General features: G+C 34.9%; 1 protein-coding gene across 4 annotated transcripts in view; it reads left to right on the top strand.

Annotated features, from left to right (window-relative positions):
* Positions 1 to 21,399, top strand: part of Kif3a (kinesin family member 3A) — a 49,561-nt gene that overhangs the window by 9,893 nt on the left and 18,269 nt on the right. For all 4 annotated transcript variants that reach the window (XM_046467562.2, XM_058586510.1, XM_058586509.1 and 1 more), the window contains exons 3-8: positions 5,820 to 5,964; positions 6,100 to 6,184; positions 9,082 to 9,187; positions 17,420 to 17,559; positions 17,962 to 18,159; positions 18,592 to 18,766. In XM_046467562.2, the coding sequence (XP_046323518.2) occupies positions 5,820 to 5,964; positions 6,100 to 6,184; positions 9,082 to 9,187; positions 17,420 to 17,559; positions 17,962 to 18,159; positions 18,592 to 18,766 (849 nt within the window). The remainder of the gene's footprint in view (positions 1 to 5,819; positions 5,965 to 6,099; positions 6,185 to 9,081; positions 9,188 to 17,419; positions 17,560 to 17,961; positions 18,160 to 18,591; positions 18,767 to 21,399) is intronic.

The following is a 21,399-nucleotide window of genomic DNA, read 5'->3' as shown; positions in this document are numbered from 1 at the left end:
GTAAAGCACCCCAGTGTTAAATCCCCAGTGCCAAAAAGAAAAAAATATGTTCACTATACAATCTAGGTTGACGGTTTCTTTTTTTAGTGCTTTAAAGAATTGTGCTCTTGTCCTCTCACTTGCATTGTTTCTGATCCAAAAGCTGCTTTCATTCTCATTTTTGTTCTTCTGTACATAGCATGTCCTTCTTCCTCTATTTTTTTTTAATATGGACACAATGTCTTTATTTTTATTTATTTTTTAATGTGGTGCTGAGGATCAAACCTTGTGCCTCACAAGTATGAGGCAAGCGCTCTGCCACTGAGCTATAACCCCAGCCCCTCTTCCTCTATTTTTTAAAACTGTTTTTATTAGTGCATTATAGTTATATGTAAATAGTAGGTCTCTGGTTGTTTTAAAGTTTTTGTTCTTTGTTGTTGGTTATGTGGTATTTGATTATGGTATGCTTTGGTATGTTTTTCTTTGTGTTCTTGTGTGTGTGGTTTGTTAAATAGCATTTTGAATTTGTAGTTTGTAGTTTTCATCAAATTTGGACAAATTTCAACCATTATTTCTTGACATTTTTTCTTTCCTTGCCTCCAACCTTTTGGGGGAATTCCAAAGACATGTAGGAAGGCTAAAAATTAGGCTGTTTGGGGTTGGGGTTGTGGCTCAGTGGTACAGTGCTTGCCTAGCATGTGCAAGGCACTGGGTTTGATTTTTAGCACCATAAGTAAATAAATAAATAAAGGAAGGTCAATTGACAACTAAAAAAATATTTTTAAAAAGTAGGCTGTTAGAAATTATAGCACAGCTCACTAATATTCTCTTCTGTTTTTTGTTTTTTTTTTTCCTGTTTTCTCTCTGGGTTGTTTCTGTTAGTGTGTTTCCTAGTTTACCAGTCTTTTCTTCTATAGTACCTAATGTGCTATTAATACTGTTTATTTTATTTTTCATTTCACACATTGTAGGTTTCATCTCTGGAAGTTTCATTTGGACTTTATGTTTTCCATCCATGTTTCTACTTGGCCTGTTAACCTATGAAATACAATTTTTATAACTATTTGAATGTACTTGTCTGCTAATTCTCACATCTGTATCATTTATGCGTTAGTTTTTTTAAAAAATTTCTTTTAGTTGTAGATGGACACAATACCTTTATTTTGTTTATTTTTATGTGTGCTGAGGATAGAACCCAATGTTTCACAAGTGCGAGGCAAACACTCTACCTCTGAGCCACAACCCCAACCCTATGCATTAGTTTTGATTGATGGATTCATTTCTTCATTATGGCTAATATAGTTTTGCTTTTTTGCAAAGTTGGCAATTTCTGGTTGGATGCAAGACATTCTGAATTTACCTTGGGTCTTGGATTTTTTTTATTCCTATAAATATTTATGAGTTTTGCAGTGACTTGAAAACAATTTGATTCATTCAGATCACTCTTTTAATACTTGTTAGTAAGTATCAGAGCAGTGTTTAATCTGAGGTTAAAACCTGTTCCCCATTGAGGCAAAGACCCTTTTGCATACTTGTACCTAATGTCCTGTCATGGGCTTTTCCAGTCTGCCTGTGGAAATAGATACTATTCCTGGCCTGTATGAATGCTGAGTATTCTTTTTTACAATCTGTCTAGCTGATCCTCCCATCCCCCCTATTTAGATAGTTTCCTCATATAAGCCTATCAGTTTCAGCAGAATACTTGCGGAGGACCCTGGGCAGATGCACAGAGCTCACTCTATTCAGTTCTCTCTTCTCTGGTACTGTGTCCTCCAAACTCTTGCCTCTTCTGACTTATTTTGTAGCTTCTCAGCACCTTCTTCTTAGCTCAGGGTATCTTCTGGTCTGTGAGTTCTCCCTCCTGCTCCATGGCTTGGATTTTCTCTTAAGGCAGTAAGATGGGAAATCAAGAGACCCACCTCATTTGTGTCTCATTTTTTAGAAATCACAGTCCTTTGTTTATGAATGTTCATTGTTTTTGAAACTGTGGTTTGGGGGCTGTGTTTGTAGCTCAGTGATAGAATGCTTGCTTAGCATGTGAGAGGCACTGGGTTCGATTCTCAGCACCACATAAAAAAATAATAAAAATAAGAATAAAGGTATTGTATAAAAAAATTAAACTGTGATTTTGTGTACTTTTGTATACTTTTAGTTTTAGCCAAGAAGGTAGGTTAATTTAGTCCTTGTTTATCTTGGTTGGAAACTGAAATATCACTAGTTTAATTTTGAAATAACAGAATTATGTGTTTTAAAAATAAATATATAGAGCGAATAGTATTCGACTATCAAGAGTTTATACCTACTTTTCAATGTCTGACTGAAAATTGTCATTAACAAGAGAAAACATTAAAAAAAGGACCAAAATAATATGTAATGCAGTGTACTCTCCATTATTGAAATATGATTTAGCTATAACTTCTTGGATTCTCAATGACAAGTACATAATCTTTTTACCATTTTAAAATAATTTTGTCCAGGGACAGTGGCATGCTTCTGTAATCACAGCCACTGTGGAGGGTGGGACGTGAGGGTTTCTTGAGCCTAGGAATTTGAGACCAGCTTGGACAACATAATGAGTCCCAAAATAAATAAATAAAACTAAATAAATAAATAAAACAATTTAAAGAAATTAATAAATGTTATTTTAAGTGTTTTTAAGTTCATAGCAAAATTCCCAGCAGAAAGTAGAGAGTTTCCATATAACTCTCATCCCCATACATTCACAGTCTCCTTCTGAATCGATTATCCCCTTCCAGGTTGGCATATGTGTTAAAATGATGAGCCTGTGTCAATACATCATTATATCCAAACTCCATAGCTCATATTAGGGTTCCCTCTTGCTGTTGTATATTCTATGGTTTAGATAAATTAATGCTAATATCTACCTACTCTTGTTTTATGCATAGTAGTTTCATCACCCTAAAAATTCTCTGTGCTCTCTGCCTGTTCATCCCACCCTCCCTTTTAACCTTGGCAGCCACTGATTGTTTTACTGCCTCTATACTTTTGTATTTTTCAGAATGCGATAAAATTGTAATCATATAGTATATAGTCATTTCTTTTATTTAGTAATATGCTTTTAAGTTTCCATACTCTCTTTTATAGTTTGATAATAACTCATTTTTTTAGTGATAAATAATAATTCATTGTCTGGATGGTATTATATCCTTATGCCTACTGAAGATATGTTGGTTTCTTCCAAGTTTTAGCAGTTATGAATAAAGCTGCCACGAACATTAATGTTCATGTTTTTATGTGGATCTTTTACCATTTTTAATATATGACGGTAATGAGAAGACTGAGTAAAAACCTCAATCCAGTTTTAGTTTTTTTGTATTTTTTTTTGCGGTGCTACAGATTGAACCTAGGAGTGTTCTACCAATCATCTACCCTTTTCATTTTTTATTTTGAGATAGGGTTTTGCTAAGTTGCCTAGGCTGCCCTGAACTCACAATCCTGCTTCAGCCTCCTGAGTAGCTAGCTGGGTTTATTGGTACATGTGCCACCATACCTGGCTTTTCCTCTTTTCTTTCTTTGAGACAAGGTCTTACTAATGTTGCCTAGGCTGACTTTGAACTTGTGATCCTCCTACCTCAGCCTCCTGAGCACAGTTTTCGATATTAACAAGTAAAGTTTTAAGAGATGCATGTTGAAGAAAACTATATGCCATTAGAATTGTTTAAGTTTGACATTTTAAAACCAGAAATTCTGACTCTCTAAAATTGAGATGAGATTCTCTTATTATAGGAAATCCATGATCTTTTTTTCTCAGGTGTAAAAAGTATAGATTAATAGGGTTTTTTTAATTAGTAAATTTTAAGTATTTAATGCAGTCACAGAAATCGAAATAGGAACTAATTTTGAGTTAAAAAAAATTTTTGGCCATTGCATACTGTTGAAAAAATATGGGCTCTGTAGCCAGATGGACTATGTTCACACCTTGTCTCTGCATTTATAACATTGACCAAATTACTAAACTTAAGCCTCTATTTCCCTAAATAAATCATGGAAATACAAATAGTGTCTATCCCTTAGGATTGGGGTGAAAAAAAGAAATATAATTGCATGTAAAGTGCATGGCCTAGTACATAGGAAATGATCAGTAAATAGTAGCTATATCATGATAGAGCTTATTATTTAGTAATTCATTGTGTCTCTATAAGTTACAATATTTTCAGGTCCTTTGAATGTAATAAGTTACATTCCTAATGGCAGAATTTGAAATAGCCAGTTTGAAAAAACTGAGACTTTATATTCCAATGTGTAAAAAATTATTTCTGGTGTGATTGATTTATTTTTTAAAATGTCTGAAAATGATGGTGTCCTTTGAGGTTAACTGAATAGAGTATTCATAGTTAAGGAACTTTTTTTCATTTATGCTGTACATCCTAGGCTATCTTCTCATGCCATATCATCTCCTGACTCTAACTCTCTAACTGGTTTCTCTATGTCTACCGTTGCTTTATTCCAACTGTCCACAATATAACCATAGAAAAATCATTCTATGGCTTCACTCTGCTTCAGGATAAGGCCTAAAAACTTTAATACAGTTTTCATGACCCTGTGTGATTAGGACATTGCTAGTTTAGTTTCTCTTGCTCTCTATGTATCTACCTTACATTTTACATGTTTCTTTCTTTCTGATCTCATTTCAGTGTCTGAAACCTCCATTCTCTTTCTTCCCTTTTGCCTCTTCTACTCTATTCCCATCTCATTTGTGTTTCAGATCTTATCTTAAACCATACCTCTTCTGGAAAGCCTTTTCTGACCGCTACTCCTAGCCATTCCCTGGTCTGGTTTATATCCTACTCTCATCTGGAACAGTTTTCTCAGTACTCATCAGGCTAAAAATTGTTTTGCCAGTGTCTTTTTCCTAAGATTATAAGCACTTTAAGATTAAGGATTTTATTAGTCTTGTTTGTGACTCTGGCCCTGGTGCCTAGCACAATGCCACACTCAGGTGTGTTGTAAATATTTGTGGGATGAAAAAGTTTAAGTATTTAGAAGGTTTTAAGTTGTGTCTCTAGTTAATCTGTAAGAATTGCATTGTCACTTTTTTAGTTAACACCCCATATTTCTTATAAATGTTACTTTAAAACAATTAAAAAAAATGAATTTATTCAGGATTAATAAGGGAAAAAAAACCCACCATTTACTGGTACTTTCTACTAGGCACAGTGTTGGTTATTTGTGTTTTTAAAAATATTTTTATTAGTTATTGATGGACTTTAATTGATTTATATGTGGTGCTGAGAATCGAACCCAGTGCCTCACACATGCTAGGCAAGTGCTCTACCACTGAGCTACAACCCCAGCCCTGGTTATTTGAATTAAATTGTTTCATTTGATTCTTAACTATCAATATAGAATATTCTCAACCCTGTTTTACCATCAGGGAGACAATCTCTGGGTAGATAAATTGTCCAAAGTCAAGTAGCTAAAAATGGGCAGATATGGATTCAGATTGAAGTCTTTTTGCTCCAGATCCTGTGTTCTTCTGCTGCCTTCTACAATTTAATGTCTACAATAAATAATACATATTAAAAGAAATTTCTTATAATTAAGAATAAGATTCTTGCATTTGGGGTTTAAGATTTTTTTATTAATTAGTAATATCTTATTGATTAGTGCTTTAGCAGTGTTTTATTTATGTGGCACGGAGTTCATATTGTACATGTTGATAATAAAGATGGAATCTGTACTAGAGCAAATTTTGAATTCATGGAAGAAATTACATCACAATATCAAAGAAATTAAGAGTTCCTTTTAATTAATTTTAAGAGTTATTGTTCTGTCGCATCAGGTTGTAAAAAGTGGCTGATTATCTTGATCATTTTCAGGAACTATTTTTGCATATGGACAAACTGGAACAGGCAAAACTTTTACCATGGAAGGTGTTCGAGCTGTTCCTGAACTTAGAGGAATCATTCCCAATTCATTTGCTCACATATTTGGTCATATTGCAAAAGCAGAGGGTGATACAAGGTAAAAGGGAATTCTTTTATTTTCTATTAATAAGAAATACAAACACAAGAAAGTTTTACAGTTATAAACTCATTTTAAAATGGGTCCCATAAACATTTCACTGCTTTTTATGTGCTTAAAATATTTTATTTATAGATTTTTGGTTCGAGTGTCATATTTGGAAATATATAATGAAGAAGTTCGTGACCTTTTGGGCAAGGATCAGACACAGAGATTAGAGGTAAGGGTAACTGAAATTGGAATACTTTCCAAAGCAATAGAATATTTACTAAGTTAAGAATCTTTTTGTATAAAAAATACTTTTAATGTTTTAAATAACCTTGTACATTTATTTCTTATTAAATTTAGACAAAGGAGATGGGGAGTTACTGAAGCAAGACTTGTGAGTCAAGTAGTAAATGATGTCAGTTTGTTAGATACTGTCAAATTTTTTAACCCTATAAAATATGAGACAAATAACAAGGAAAGAATAGCCTTTAAATATTAATATTAAAATTTTTTGTTGAAATTGCATTTTCAGTAAAATAGAGGTGAATAACATATGCAGAATAACAGTAGAATGGGGTAGAATTACAATAGCCACCATTGTAGGATGGTGAAGAATATATGCAGCATTGCAGCAGCCACCATTACTGAGCCTTTCCAATTGTGTAGACATTTGATGTAGTCAATGGCAGTTGGTAGTAGTGATATTTCATTTCATTTAATCTTCCCAGCAGTTTACTTTTCCTGATGTGGTAACTGAAATTTACAGGGGTTTCATCCATTGCTCAAGGTCATGTAGCAAGTGAATTGTAATATCATTTAGGATTAAGAGGATGGTTTCTGGGGTCCTACTATCTTAGCTTGAATTCTAGCTCTGATCTTGATCAAATTACTTAACCTCTGTGAGTCTTAGTTCTGTCATATGAAAATGGAAATAATAATAGGATCTACTTCATAGGATTGATGCCAACATTAACAAATTAAAGTGTTTAAGTCAGTGTCTGACATTTAATAATATTTGTTAGCATTTTTCATTTTAAGCTTATATAAATAGAGTTTTGGTACAGCATATTGGAGCATTAAGAATTATTTGTTGGGCTGAGGTTGTAGCTCAGCTTGCCTAGCATGTGTGAGGCATTAGGTTTGAGTCTCAGCACCACATAAAAATAAATAAGTAAAATAAAGGTATTGTGTTCATCTACAACTAAAAATATTAAAAAAAATAATTATTTGTAATAATGAAGGCTATTCTGTAATGATAACATGTACATAGCAAACTGTAGAAATAATTTTTTTTTGTTGCTAGTTGTCATCTTTAGTTTTCTTATCTTTTAGTGTTTTTGCCTCTGAAAAGTTTATTGTTTTATTTTTCAAACTTTTGGGAAAAAAATTATTTAGAAGGAACACTTCTGTTTTTGTACTTTAAATTATAGATCAGATTTATTCTCAGGAACATTCTTACCAGTGGTTCTCAACCCTGTTAGACCTTGTGCTCTTTTTTTAATAACATTTTGTAATGCCCTTTTGACTATCCTGAAATGAAATTCACAGGTGATAAAATCTACCAACACACGTAATTTTAAAAAAGTTAGTATACTGCCCTACTGTAATAAAAAGGAGAATAACAGTAATTTAAAAATAAAATGCTAGTACTACATTGTGGAAATGATTAGATGGGGGACCACAGTTGAGGATGTAATGAAATAGTTAGAGGCATGGAGAATCACCATGGCTACAAGAACTACAGATACAGAATATTATAACATACAAGTATGTTGTAATAGTAATCGGAACACTTGATTGGTATCGTTGTCAATGACCTGGTCTTTTAAAAGAGTGATTAGCTTTTGGTAGAGTTCTGAGAAAAATTAAGTACAATTCTTTCCTCAGTTTTTCTGTATTTTTATATTATTGTTATTATTATTATGGAAAATACCTTTGTCTTTATATCTTAGTCTCAGATAATTATGAATAGTTTTTTAATCCATGTAAATATCTACTAGGACATTGAAATTTATATGGGACAGTTGTTCTTTGGGTGAGCCTTCCCACCCATTTCAGAATGTTTAGTATCCTTGCTCCTTGCCTATAAATACTAATTGTGTTTCAAGTAAACCATAAACGCCCCCACTATAACTGTATTGTTATAGAAATTAAATTTTTTATGATAAATTTTCAAGGGGATAACGGCCAACATCTCATTAAGGGGTTCTTCTTCCTGCCCACGATAATCCAAGCCACCCTAAGATTTATAATCAATCTCAAAATAATTAGTGAATAACAAAGCACAAATACTCAGAAAGTAAAGCCCCTGATAGATCTAGTGCTCATGGGTTCTGGAACTAGACATGACAAAAATGGCTCTGGTGGTTTATTTTAGGGGGTACATCAAAAGCAGGGATAAGGTTTCAGGGGCAGAGTCTTGCTTGGTGATATCTTGCAGTCAGCAGGTTGATTGACGTCTTCGCAGGTCACACTCATCTCAGGTGCTGTGGTGGGTCACTGCAGAGCCAGATAGAGATTCACATTGTCCCTGGGTAATTGACCAAAAAAATGTCCACTGGTCATTCCCAGACACCAGACGTCTCTACCATGAAGCTTCTATGCCTGGTGACTCACATACAACCCATGGATAGCTCCTGACAATAAATTTTTTTTTTTTTTTTTGGTGCTGAGAATAGAACCCAAGGCCTTATGCATATTAAGCATATTTTTAAAACCTTAACAAATTCTCAGTTTTTAAACCTTAACAAATTCGAGATTGTATTTTATTTCTTCATCTTTCGTAGCTAATCAGTTATTAATTGAATTTTGAATTTTGAATTATGTGATTGGAAAAGACCTTAAAGTTCATGAAGACCAATAGTTCAGGAACAGATGTGAACTTGAAGAATGTTTCCAGTTAGCAGTAATGTGAACATAGAAAGTGCTTAAAAACTTCCATAGCAATTTGACATTGCCATTGCATCCAAGTATTTTTGTATTTTACAAAGATTTTAGTTTGCCAGATTAGAAGTGTACATGTCCTCTACCATAGTTTTTTTTTTTTTTTTTTGAGAGTCAAATGATAAATAACAAATTGTGGAAGAATTATTATGATAAATGTAAGTAAAGTCTTACTTTTTTTTTTAGGTTAAAGAAAGGCCTGATGTGGGAGTTTATATCAAAGATTTATCAGCTTATGTGGTAAATAATGCTGATGATATGGATAGAATTATGACACTAGGCCATAAAAATCGTAAGTATAGTGCATGTGTTGAATAGATTGGTTGAGAGACAAAAACAGTGTGATTCTTTGCTCTATAGAGACTGAACTTTAAGGTTTCTTGAAAATTCTTTCCCTTTGATGATTACTATGTAGAGAATATAAATGAATGAAAGATATCAGATTGTTTTCCATGCTGACCAAAATTTTTCTTTTTAATTATGCTAATCTTTGAAACTCTCATATAATTGTCTTTTATTAGTTACACTAAATATTGAGAGCATTTTTTGAGCACTTAATAAGTGGGAAGCACTTGTGCTCAGTGCTTCATGAAGATGATCTCTTAATTCTCACTGTAGTCTGTGGAGATACTAAAGTCCTACTTTTTGAATGACCAGCTGAGACTTAGTTTAAGTAACTTTTCTATGGTAGTATAGTTCCTAAGTGGCAAAGTGAGTATTTGAATGTAGGCTATTAGTATTAACCAGGCACTATACTGCTTCCCTTTTGTTGAGAGGGAAAGCAAAACAAAATCTTATCAAAATTACATTTATCTTAGTAGTTGTTTTATGTTTTTAATCTAAAGAATCAGAAACTTCAGCAATATTTAAAATATAGGTGCCCAAAGTCTAGTACTAGTGATGTTACCAATAGCAATTAGAAGTTAGAAATAAATGACAAGAACATAGAAAGTGAAAATATTAAGTTTCTGTGTCTTGACTATAGATCTAGCAAACACAAAGAAATTAAACATTATTCAATTTTTATACATAAACTAACAGAAAAATGATCAATAAGAAAATGACCAAATCTCAACAGAAAGATGAGCAAAAGATAATGTGTTATTCACAGAAAAATCATACAGAGCAATGATCACATGAAATTACTTCATAAGTAATCAGGATAATGCAGATTAAAACTGTAGTAAGAGATATTCTTTTGGCAGGGGGAAGGTAGCAGGGGATTGAACTCAGTGACACCTAACCACTAAGTAACGTTCTCAACCCTTATTATTTTGAGACATGCCGCAGTCTGGCTGGGCACAAATGCCGCAGTCTGGCTGGGCACACAATCACGAGCCACCACACAGCTTGTAGATTCAAACAGCAACTCTTTATTCCCGAACTCACACCAGCCGTCTACAATCACGTTCTGGGGAAATCCACGTTCTCTGCCCAAATCCACGTTCTCTGCCCAAATCCACCTCCACTGGGCTTCTATCTCCAAAATATATTGTCTGAATCCCGTGAGAACTCAAGGGGAACTCAGGCAGCAGGATACACCCTATTCCCAGCAGGAATAATCTTAAACCTGGAACCTAAACTGGGAACGCCCTAAACACGATTATCTTAAAACCGGGAACACCCTAATCTGCCTTGGTCCTTGAGCAAGGTCATCTACATTCAATGTCACTGCAACATGTCAGCAACATGGGGTACGCTGGCAAGGAAATTGTCATACCTACTTGGCTAATGGCTCCCAGCATCTCCCCCCTTCTGATTAATTAAACAACAAGCAATGTGGCTTACACATGTATGTCATGTGTAGTTTTATCTGCTAAATCATTGCCCAAACTAAGGGCTCCAGGCAATCCTGTATGTGCCCTGATATGTCCTATAAAGAATGGATCTTTTCTGTCCCAGATTAGACTTTGTATAGTGGAAAACAAAGAGAAAACAGTAGAAGAAGGGGAAATCCTACCAGCATCTTCAAGAGATACTATAGCATTAACTACATACTGACTATCAGAAAATAAATTAAATACAGAATCTTTAAACATCAAAAAAGCTTGTAAAACTGCATTAAGCTCTACCTTTTGAGCTGATTGTTTTGGTACTAAAAATGTAAAAGTTCGATCTGGGGTAACTACTGCTGCTGTACCATTATTAGACCCATCAGTGAATATATTTGGAGCATTCATGATAGGTGTTTTTCTTGTCATTTTAGGAAAAACTACAGGATGCTTAGACCAAAAAGACAACAAAGGATTAGATGGTAAATGATTATCAAATGAAACATTAGATTTACACATGATTGCCCAAGTATTTAATTCATTAGCTAACTCATCAATTTGATCCATAGTATATGGAGTAATAATTTTATTGGGAGAAATTCCAAACACTCCCTTCGCTGGTTTTATTCCTTTGAGTATTAATTGTCCTACAGCTTCAGGATACCTAGTAAGAATAGTGTTAGGAGAATAAGATAAATGTATCCACAATAATGGACCTTCTTGCCAAAATACTCCTGTAGGAATATTTTTTGTTGGTAGTACAATAAATAATAAAGGCAAACTTATATCAATTCTATCCAAATGTATGTTTTCCATATATGTTTCAATAATTTTTAATGCCTTTCTTGCTTTAGGAGTTAACATGCGGGGTGAATTTGGATCTGATGGACCTTTTAGGATATCAAATAAAGGTCCCAACTCTCCTGTTGGTATACCTAGATAAGGCCTTATCCAATTTATGTCTCCCAATAACTTTTGAAAGTCGTTAAGTGATTTGAGTTGATCTACTCGTATTTGAATTTTTGGTGGACGGACCATGGTTGAGGATAGTAGAACTCCTAAATAATTAATTGGAAAATTTAATTGTACTTTATCTATTGCTATCTCTAGATTATAATTTTTTAATAAGTTTGTAAGTGTGGCATAACATTCCAGCAATATGTTTTTATCTTTATGTGCCAATAATACATCATCCATATAGTGAAATATTTGTAGTTCAGGATTTTGATTTCTAAGTGGCTGGATTACTTTGTTAACATATATTTGACACATAGTTGGACTGTTAGCCATCCTTTGAGGGAGTACTTTCCATTCATATCTCTGATCAGGACCTTCATGATTTAATGCAGGGATAGTAAATGCAAAACGTGGACTATCCTCGGGATGAATTGGAATTGAAAAAAAAACAATCTTTAATATCTATAGCTAAAACATGCCAGGTTTTTGGCAAAGCAGACAATTGAGGAATCCCTGATTGAGCAGGTCCCATAACAACCATCTCATTATTAATGGCTCTTAAATCTTGCAATAATCTCCATTTACCAGATTTCTTTTTGATGACAAAAATGGGAGTATTATGGGGAGATATGGAAGGTTGTATATGTCCTTCCGCTAATTGTTGTTTGACCAGATCATGGGCTACTTGTGTCTTTTCTTTAGTCAGGGGCCACTGAGGAACCCACACTGGTCTTTCTGATTTCCAAGTAATTTTGATTGTCTCAGTGGCCCTTTCTGAAAATCCAACCCATGTCTGTCTGTTCCTTGATCTATTTGTACTGGTGCTGCTATACCTTGCCCTTGTTTTCCTAATCTTTTTTCTTTCCTAAAGCCTTGTCTAGCCCTAGTAGTGGGCGCATTAGGATTGATGTTATTTGTTAACGTCAAACCTAATTGATCTAGGACATCTCGTCCCCATAAATTTATAGGAAGATGATCCAATACATATGGCTGTATAGTTCCTTCACATCCTTCAGGATCCTTCCAATCTAATATCATAGAACTTCTATGGGGATTAGTCGCCACTCCTAGGCCTCGAAGCGTTTGAGTGGCTTGTTGTAATGGCCAATGTTTTGGCCATTCTTGACGAGATATGATGCTAAGGTCAGATCCTGTGTCCAGTAGTCCATTAAACTCATGACCTTGAATATTTAGTTTTAGCATTGGGCGAGAATCTAAATTTAAAGACAACATAGCCCAATCTACACCTGTGGAGCCTAATCCCCTGGAACCTCTTTCTACACTATGACTAGGAAATTTATTATGTAGGCTGGGTATTATTAACAACTGTGCTATTCTATCTCCAGGTGAAATTACTGATATACCTCTTGGAGAACTAGCTATAATTTTTATTTCACCTACATAATCGGGATCAATTACCCCAGGACTTATCATAAGTCCTTTTAATGTAGATGAACTACGTCCCAGTAATAAGCCTACTGTTCCTTGGGGAAGAGGTCCTTTTACTCCTGTGGGAATGATTTGAACTCCCATCTCTGGAGTTAATACTGCTCTGGCAGAGGCGCAGATGTCCAACCCTGCGCTCCCTCGGGTTTGTCTGATGAGGGATTTAATGGACAATGTGTCCTGGGCACTAGCCTGATGGTGTTGCTGGGTTCCTCCACTGCCCCGTATATTTGTGGTTGTGGGCCCCAGAGCATTGGGCCCCCCTGTCCGTTTTTTGGCAATGGAGCCTGATGCCTTTCTCCACGATATCTTGGATAAATACCTGGTCTTTGTCCGTTTTTTGATAAGGGAGTACCTTCTATGGTGGTTTGAGAACGGCATTCATTAGCCCAATGTCTCCCTCTACGGCATCGTGGGCAAATACCTGGTATTCTATTCCTTTGATCCCTACTTTTGTTAAATCCTCCTCCTATGGGGCAATTCCTTTTAAAATGTCCTGTTTGTTCACAATCATAGCATGTTTTTGGCCTGGCATCTAAAGCCTGTTGTACTGCAGCTGCCAAGACTTGCCCTTGTTCATTAATATCTCTACATAATTTAATATATGTGTTTAAATCTTCATGTCTCCATGGTCTAATAACCTCTCTGCAGCAACGATTTGCTTGGTCATAAGCCAGTTGTTTTATTAATGGCATTGCTTGTTCTGTATCCCCAAAAATTTTGGCAGCCGTTTGAATTAGCCTATCTACAAAGTCAGCGTAAGGTTCATTAGCTCTCTGTATTACCTTAGATAGCTGACCTTGTAAATCTCCATGTCCTTGTAAAGTCTTCCATGCCCTAACTGCGTCTGCAGCAATTTGTGCATATATAGCAGGATCATATTCAATTTGTTGCCATTGACCCTCATAAGGTCCTTTTCCTAACAACATATCTAGATTTCTTTGAGGGTAACCGGCTGCTGCATTTCGCCTAGCTGTCTCCGTGCAAAATTCCTCATTGGCAACCTTCCATAACAAATATTGTCCTCCATTTAGTACAGATTTACACATGCTAGCCCAATCTGCTGGCGTCATGTCCAAGTTAGTAATGGACTCGACCATGCTTACCGTGAAGGGAGCTTGGGGACCATAGGTTGTTACAGCCTCCTTTAACTGCTTCACTGTTTTAAAATCTAAAGCACGGTGGATTCGCTGCCCTCCTGCCTGTTCAAGTACAGGGCATGCTAATCTTTGAGGTCCTGTCTCAGGATCCCATTTATCAACTACGGGGTTTGAGGGCCACTCAGCTGTCTCCATCGGTGGGGCTGTTGGTTGAATTACGCCCTCTTGTGATAAAACAGAGTTAGTAACAGCCTCCTGTTGTGGCCTTTTTCCTAACAACCCCTTTTCCTTTAAATTTTCTTCCTCTGTCTGACTAGCTCGAGAGACCTTCTCTTTTGCTTGATCTAAAATGTCTTTCTCCATGGTCTGAACCTCTAACAATTTACTTAACATCTTTTCGGTTTGTTTTTTACTAATTTCTAATCTACTATAAAGATAACGCAACCCAGTAAGATAGCACAAAACAAAGCCGAAACTGAATGAAACAAAAACGGAAAAAAAAATCGTTGTATCAATTTTCTCTTCCTCAGGGCCGACAAACTTCAAACCTTTAGTCAACCATTTTTTCCAGTTTGCCTGAGAAATTTCTAGGGATAGGCAGCTTGAAACAAAAACAAGATAAATCAAAACAATAACACATTGTTTTTTGAATTGGTCACCCATTCTTTCGCTCTTCCTCAGGGGCGAGCAATTTCACTTACCTTTAAGCTTCAGAAGTTCCCCGCACGGGCCGCCAAATGCCGCAGTCTGGCTGGGCACAAATGCCGCAGTCTGGCTGGGCACACAATCACGAGCCACCACACAGCTTGTAGATTCAAACAGCAACTCTTTATTCCCGAACTCACACCAGCCGTCTACAATCACGTTCTGGGGAAATCCACGTTCTCTGCCCAAATCCACGTTCTCTGCCCAAATCCACCTCCACTGGGCTTCTATCTCCAAAATATATTGTCTGAATCCCGTGAGAACTCAAGGGGAACTCAGGCAGCAGGATACACCCTATTCCCAGCAGGAATAATCTTAAACCTTAAACCTGGAACCTAAACTGGGAACGCCCTAAACACGATTATCTTAAAACCGGGAACACCCTAATCTGCCTTGGTCCTTGAGCAAGGTCATCTACATTCAATGTCACTGCAACATGTCAGCAACATGGGGTACGCTGGCAAGGAAATTGTCATACCTACTTGGCTAATGGCTCCCAGCAGAGACAGAGTCTTGTTAAGTTACTTAGGTCTTTGATAAGTTGCTGAGGCTGGTTTGGAACTTGCCATCCTCGGCCTCCTGAGCCACTGGGATTACAGGCATGTGCCACTTCTCCCAGCTCCAGATTATTTTATGCTTTGAAGAAATGGGCACTGGGGTGGGAGTGGAAATTGATATGGCATTTTTGAAGGACAATATTAACAATATCTGTTGACATTTAAAAAAATGTTCATTTTGATCTAGTATTTCTAACTCTTGATATATAGTCTAGAAAAATATTTTTAGATGTAAACAATCTAAACATCAATAAATCACTATTTTTTTTATAATTATGGTACAAAAATACTATATACATAAGAGATAATGTTAAGTGAGGGAAAAACAAGATAAAGTGAGACCTAACACACTATAGAGGCTTGTATATTGCTACTGACTGATTAGATGATTTTTGAAAAGTGGTATCAAATTTAATGGTTGTATTTTTTGGAGAAAATTCATATTTTAATTTAAAAGAAAATAGAAAAATATAGAATCGCAGATCCCTGTGTTTTCTTTGATTAATTCTATCTATTCTTCATATAAATTATTTCTTTGTTCTTTCACTGATTTTTCATGTATTTCTTTCATTGAACTTTATCAATGCAGTTTACATTCCAGTTATATGACTTCTAATATAGCCACAGGCTAATATACTCTTTTAATGTCTCATTTCTAAAATCAATGTTTGCACAGAGAAGTTCTGCATAAATAGTAGGAAGATAGAAATTAATGCTTTAAAATACTTTGGAATTTAAGAAAAAAATTAGCACGTGACTATTGTAAAAAAAGCATGTTTATGCAATATATTCATGTAAAATTGTATAAGTACATGAATATTTTATATATTTTAAGTAGATGCTTTTGTTTTTGCTTCATATAAATGAGATCAAACTATATATTCCTCTCTTACTTTTAAAAAGTCAGATGCTAGCTGGGCATGGTGGTGCATACCTGTAATCCCCGCAGTTTGGGAGGCTGAGGCAAGACAAGTTTCAACTCAGCATCAGCAATTTAGTGAGGCCCTAAGCAACTTAGTGAGACCCTGTCTCAAAATAAAAATAAATAATAATTTTTTTTTTAAAAAAGGAAAAAATGAAAGGACTGGGGATGTGGCTTAATGTTAAGTGCCCCTGGATTCAATCTTCGATACGCTCCACACCCTAATTTAAATGCTGTGGGCATCTTTCACATCATTGGATACAATTCTGCCTATTTTTTTTTTAAATGACTGCTTAGTTGTCCAAAGTGCGACTATTCTATAATTGATTAGCCATTATCCTATTTGTTGTTTCTGGTCTTTCGTTGTTGCAAACAGTGTTACACTATATATTCCTAAAGCACATTTGCAAGTATTTCTGTGGTTTAGTTTGCTAGAACTAAAGTTTCCCTTATATTTTTTTTTTTTTTTTGGTGGTGCTGGGGATTGAACCCAGGGCCTTGTGCATTCGAGGCAAGCACTCTACCAACTGAGCTATAGCCCATCCATAATTATCTTTAGAGAGAGCTGAATCAGCAATAATTGTTCCAGTTATTTAACACGTTTCTTCTTTATGTGTAATTTTTTTTTTTTAAGAGTGGGAGGAAGGGGGTTCTCACTATATTACCTAGGCTGGTCTTAAACTACTGGTATCAGGGATCCTCCTCTCTCAACCTCCCAAGTAGTTGAGATTATATAGGCACCATACCACCCTGTCTGGCTTTGTAAATTATTTATTTCAACAAAAATTGTAAGAGAGGGATGGGCTATAGCTCAGTTGGTAGAGTGCTTGCCTCGAATGCACAAGGCCCTGGGTTCAATCCCCAGCACCACCAAAAAAAAAAAAAAAAAAAATGTAAGGGAAACTTCATATAATGGCTAAATGCACACCTTTACTTTTATGGTCTAGCCATGTTCTCTGGCTTTTATTATAATGATATTAAGTATTTTGAACTATTCTGGGTATTTAATTATTACTGTATGCACTCTCTGTTACAGTTTTTAAGGATTTCCTTCCTTTATTAAAGGTTCTGTTGGTGCAACTAATATGAATGAACATAGTTCCCGTTCGCATGCCATCTTTACAATTACTATAGAGTGCAGTGAAAAAGGTGTCGATGGTAATATGCATGTCAGGATGGGGAAGCTTCATCTTGTAGATCTTGCTGTAAGTAACAGGATCCTACTTAAGGAATAACTTGTACTATGACTTACATTTATCTCATAAATAAGAATCAATGTGGAAAGGTGTGATTTACATGAGATTTTAAAATTGTGACTTGTGTTTAACTTACTACTCATTATGGAGTATTTCAAATGTATATGAAAGTAGACTAGCATAATGATTCCTTATGTTCTTGTCACCCAACTTTTAACAGTTATCAACTCGTTGTCAGTCTTGTTTCATCTTTTCTTGCTCACTTTTTCCTTTCCTTAATTATTTTGAAGTGAATCTCGGGTGTTATATCAGGTATATTACTGTTAAATTGCGTTTTTAAAAAATCCTTAAAAGGATATTCTGTATTATTATTATAATTTTAGCTTGAGTTTTGTCTCTGTATATTGCTAGGGCTCAGAAAGACAAGCAAAAACTGGAGCTACTGGACAGCGCCTGAAGGAAGCTACAAAAATCAATCTTTCACTTTCCACCCTTGGTAATGTAATTTCTGCCTTGGTTGATGGAAAAAGCACTCATGTGCCTTATCGTAACTCTAAATTGACTCGTCTTCTTCAGGATTCTTTAGGAGGAAACTCAAAAACCATGATGGTAAGACTTCATTTGTGGTATCGTTAACATCCAGCAAATTTAAGATTCTAATTTGTCCATAAGTAATATAAATAACATTTTTAAAATTGACTATTATGGACTGGGGCTATTGCTCAGTGGTAGAGCACTTACTTCTCACATGTGAGACACTGAGTTCAATCTCAGCACCATATAAAAATAAATACATAAAAAGGATATTATGTTCATTTTTAAAAAATTAACTATTTTACTTCTTTGATTTTTGATTATCCTTTTTGTAATATATCATGTGTATTAGTTTGCAGTAGTATCACTTGGAAACCCATATAATTGACACTTTCTTTTTTAAAAAGGTCAAAGTGCCTATGTACTTCAGACATCTATTCTGATATATTTGTAGTTGTACTATTAATTAATGGTAGTGTAAAATGATTTGCATTTCTAATTCAACAGTGTGCAAATATTGGGCCAGCAGATTATAATTATGATGAAACTATTAGTACATTACGGTACGCCAACCGTGCTAAGAATATTAAAAATAAAGCTAGAATTAATGAAGATCCAAAAGATGCTCTGCTTCGCCAGTTTCAGAAAGAAATAGAAGAACTGAAGAAAAAGCTGGAAGAAGGTAAATTCTTTGAAAAATATAAATCTTAATTTTGGCTAAAAGTATGTTGGTTAACGGAGAAGCATTCTAACAGAAATCACCTATTAAACTTTTTTGAGCTTCTAACATTAATTTTTAAAAGAATATTTCTGATGGGCTGGGATTGTGGCTCAGTGGTAGAGCGCTTGCCTAGCATACGTGAGATGCTGGGTTCGATCCCCAGCACCACATAAAAACAAATAAAATAAAGGTATTGTGTCCATCTATAACTAAAAATATGTTTAAAAAAAAAAAAGAATATTTCTGAAAACAATTAATACCTAGCATTTTCAATTAAGTATAAATTATATAATGTATGAAAGATGATATATCATGAGCTTTGTAATGTTTTGAACAACCAATACAAAAAATAAATTAAAAAAATAAATTATATAACATTTGTATTTTTTTAAATTAAAGCTGTCATCTTTATTCCCATGACCTTTTGTAAATTTCCTATGTTTACATATGAAATAATAAATTTTTATCTATGTATAGAAGCACATTCTACTGTGTGTACATTGTGAAAAAGATCAGAGTTCTGGCTTTGTGATTAGTATCACTATTATTATTTTTTTAAGATTTTTTTTTTCACAATACCTTTATTCTATTTATTTATTTTTATGTGGTGCTGAGGATCGAACCCAGGGCCTCACACATGCTAGGCAAGTGCTCTACCACCGAGCTACAGCCCCAGTCCTCTCACTATTGTTAAGGAAAGATAGTAGTTGTTTTTGCTATCAATAAAAGTGCATTGCATAGCCTTAAAATATGCTTTCATACTCAAATTTGAATGTGAGATTCTATTTTGGAAATTTTTTTTCTTTCTTTCTTTTTTTTTTTTTTTTAAAGCACGGATTGAACCCAGGGGTGCTTTACCATTGATCTGTAGCCCCAGCCTTTTTTATTTTTTATTTTGAGACAGGATCTCACTGAGTTGCTTAGGGTCTCACTGAGTTGCTAAGGCTAGCCTTGAACTTTTGTGATCCTCCTGCCTCAGCCTCCTAAGATGCTAGAGTTATAGGTATGTGTCACTGCACCTGGCTGGAAATTATTTTCTAACATGATAATGCAAAATGGTTGGGAAATTTAAAGATCTTATTCATCTCAGTCATCATTAAATACCTAGTCACTCCCTGCACCTTCATTGTTAGGGACAGATAGGTCCTTCTTATTGGCAAGGAACTCCTCTGTGTATCACGTAAATAGAGGGCTTAGAAACTGCACTTGTGCAGTCTTTGGGGAAGGAAACTAGTTCCATCGCAGGTGAAATTTAGAGATGCTAACCCCATCACATATGTTTGGAGAAGGTGCTAATTCAATCAACTAGAGTAAGATAATTGAGAAAAAGCAATGAGTGAACTAATGAAATTTGGTGTTTTAAATGTGACCACTAGGTGGTATTTATAGCCACTATGCTTTAAAGAGTTTAAATTTCTTGGTTATGTTGATTTTCAGTGCATACCTTTATTTTGCTGTCTTTATTTTTAACATTATTAGGAGGCAAAAATATATGAAACATAAAATGTATCATTTTAACCAGTTTAGTGGCATTAAATACATTCATATTGTTGTGCAAACTATTATTACTCTTCATCTCCAGAACTTTTTTATCATCCCATATACAGAAATTCTGTACCCATTAAATACTAATTCTCCATTCCTTTCTCCCCCAAGTCCCTGGGGACCACTGTACTACTTTCTATGAATTTAACCATTCTAGGTACCTTAGATATGTAAAATCATACAGTATTTTGTAGATTTCCTATGTCTACTTGTTAAATAATGATTTTTTATCTAAGTTTAATTTTTATGTAAGTTTATTCACTTAGCATAATACCTTAAAGATTCATCCATGTTTGTAGCATGTCACAATTTATTTTCTTTTTAAGGCTGAAAAGTATTCGAATGTGTGTGTATGTATGTATGTGTACACACACACACACACACACACTGCACTTTGTTTATCAATTTATCTATTGGTGGATATTTGGATTGCTTTCACCTTTTGGCCTGTGTGGCTTACTTTGTGTTCATGGATGCAGACAGTCCTTGTTTTAAATGTTTTGGGTAAAAAACAACAGTAGAATTGCTGGATCATATGGTAATACTATTTTTAGCACATTTTATTTTATTTGCTCTGCACTTTTGTTTTTATAACTTAGTTAATAGAGTTGATCATATAAACAATAAAAAGTAGGTAAAAGCATTAAAGTAATTTTTAAGCTTTTTATTTTAAAATTATTTTAGACTTACAGAAAATTTATGTAGTACAGAGAGTTTCTATGATACCCTTCATTACCCTTATCCAGCTACCTAATGTTAACATCTGTCACAGTACCATTATTGAAACCAGGAAATTTACATCAGTACAATCTCACCAACTAATCTATATGCTGTTTCAAATTTTGCCAGTTATCTTTCCAATGCCTCCTTTTTTTTTTAAGAGAGAGAGAGAGAGAAAGAGAGCGTGCATGCTCGCGCAAGAGAGAGAATTTTTGTTAATATTTATTTTTTAGTTTAGACACAACATCTTTGTTGGTATGTGGTGCTGAGGATCGAACCCGGGCCGCACAAACGTGAGGCGAGCGCGCTATCAGTTGAGCCACATCCCC

The sequence above is a fragment of the Marmota monax genome, unplaced genomic scaffold (assembly GCF_021218885.2).
Source record: "Marmota monax isolate L192 unplaced genomic scaffold, Marmota_monax_Labrador192_F-V1.1 WCK01_AAM20220418_F8-fsc00199, whole genome shotgun sequence".
In the NCBI taxonomy this organism is placed as follows: Eukaryota; Metazoa; Chordata; class Mammalia; order Rodentia; family Sciuridae; genus Marmota; species Marmota monax.
The sequence above is the reverse complement of the archived record's forward strand: the minus strand, read 5'-3'. Positions and strand labels throughout refer to the sequence as shown.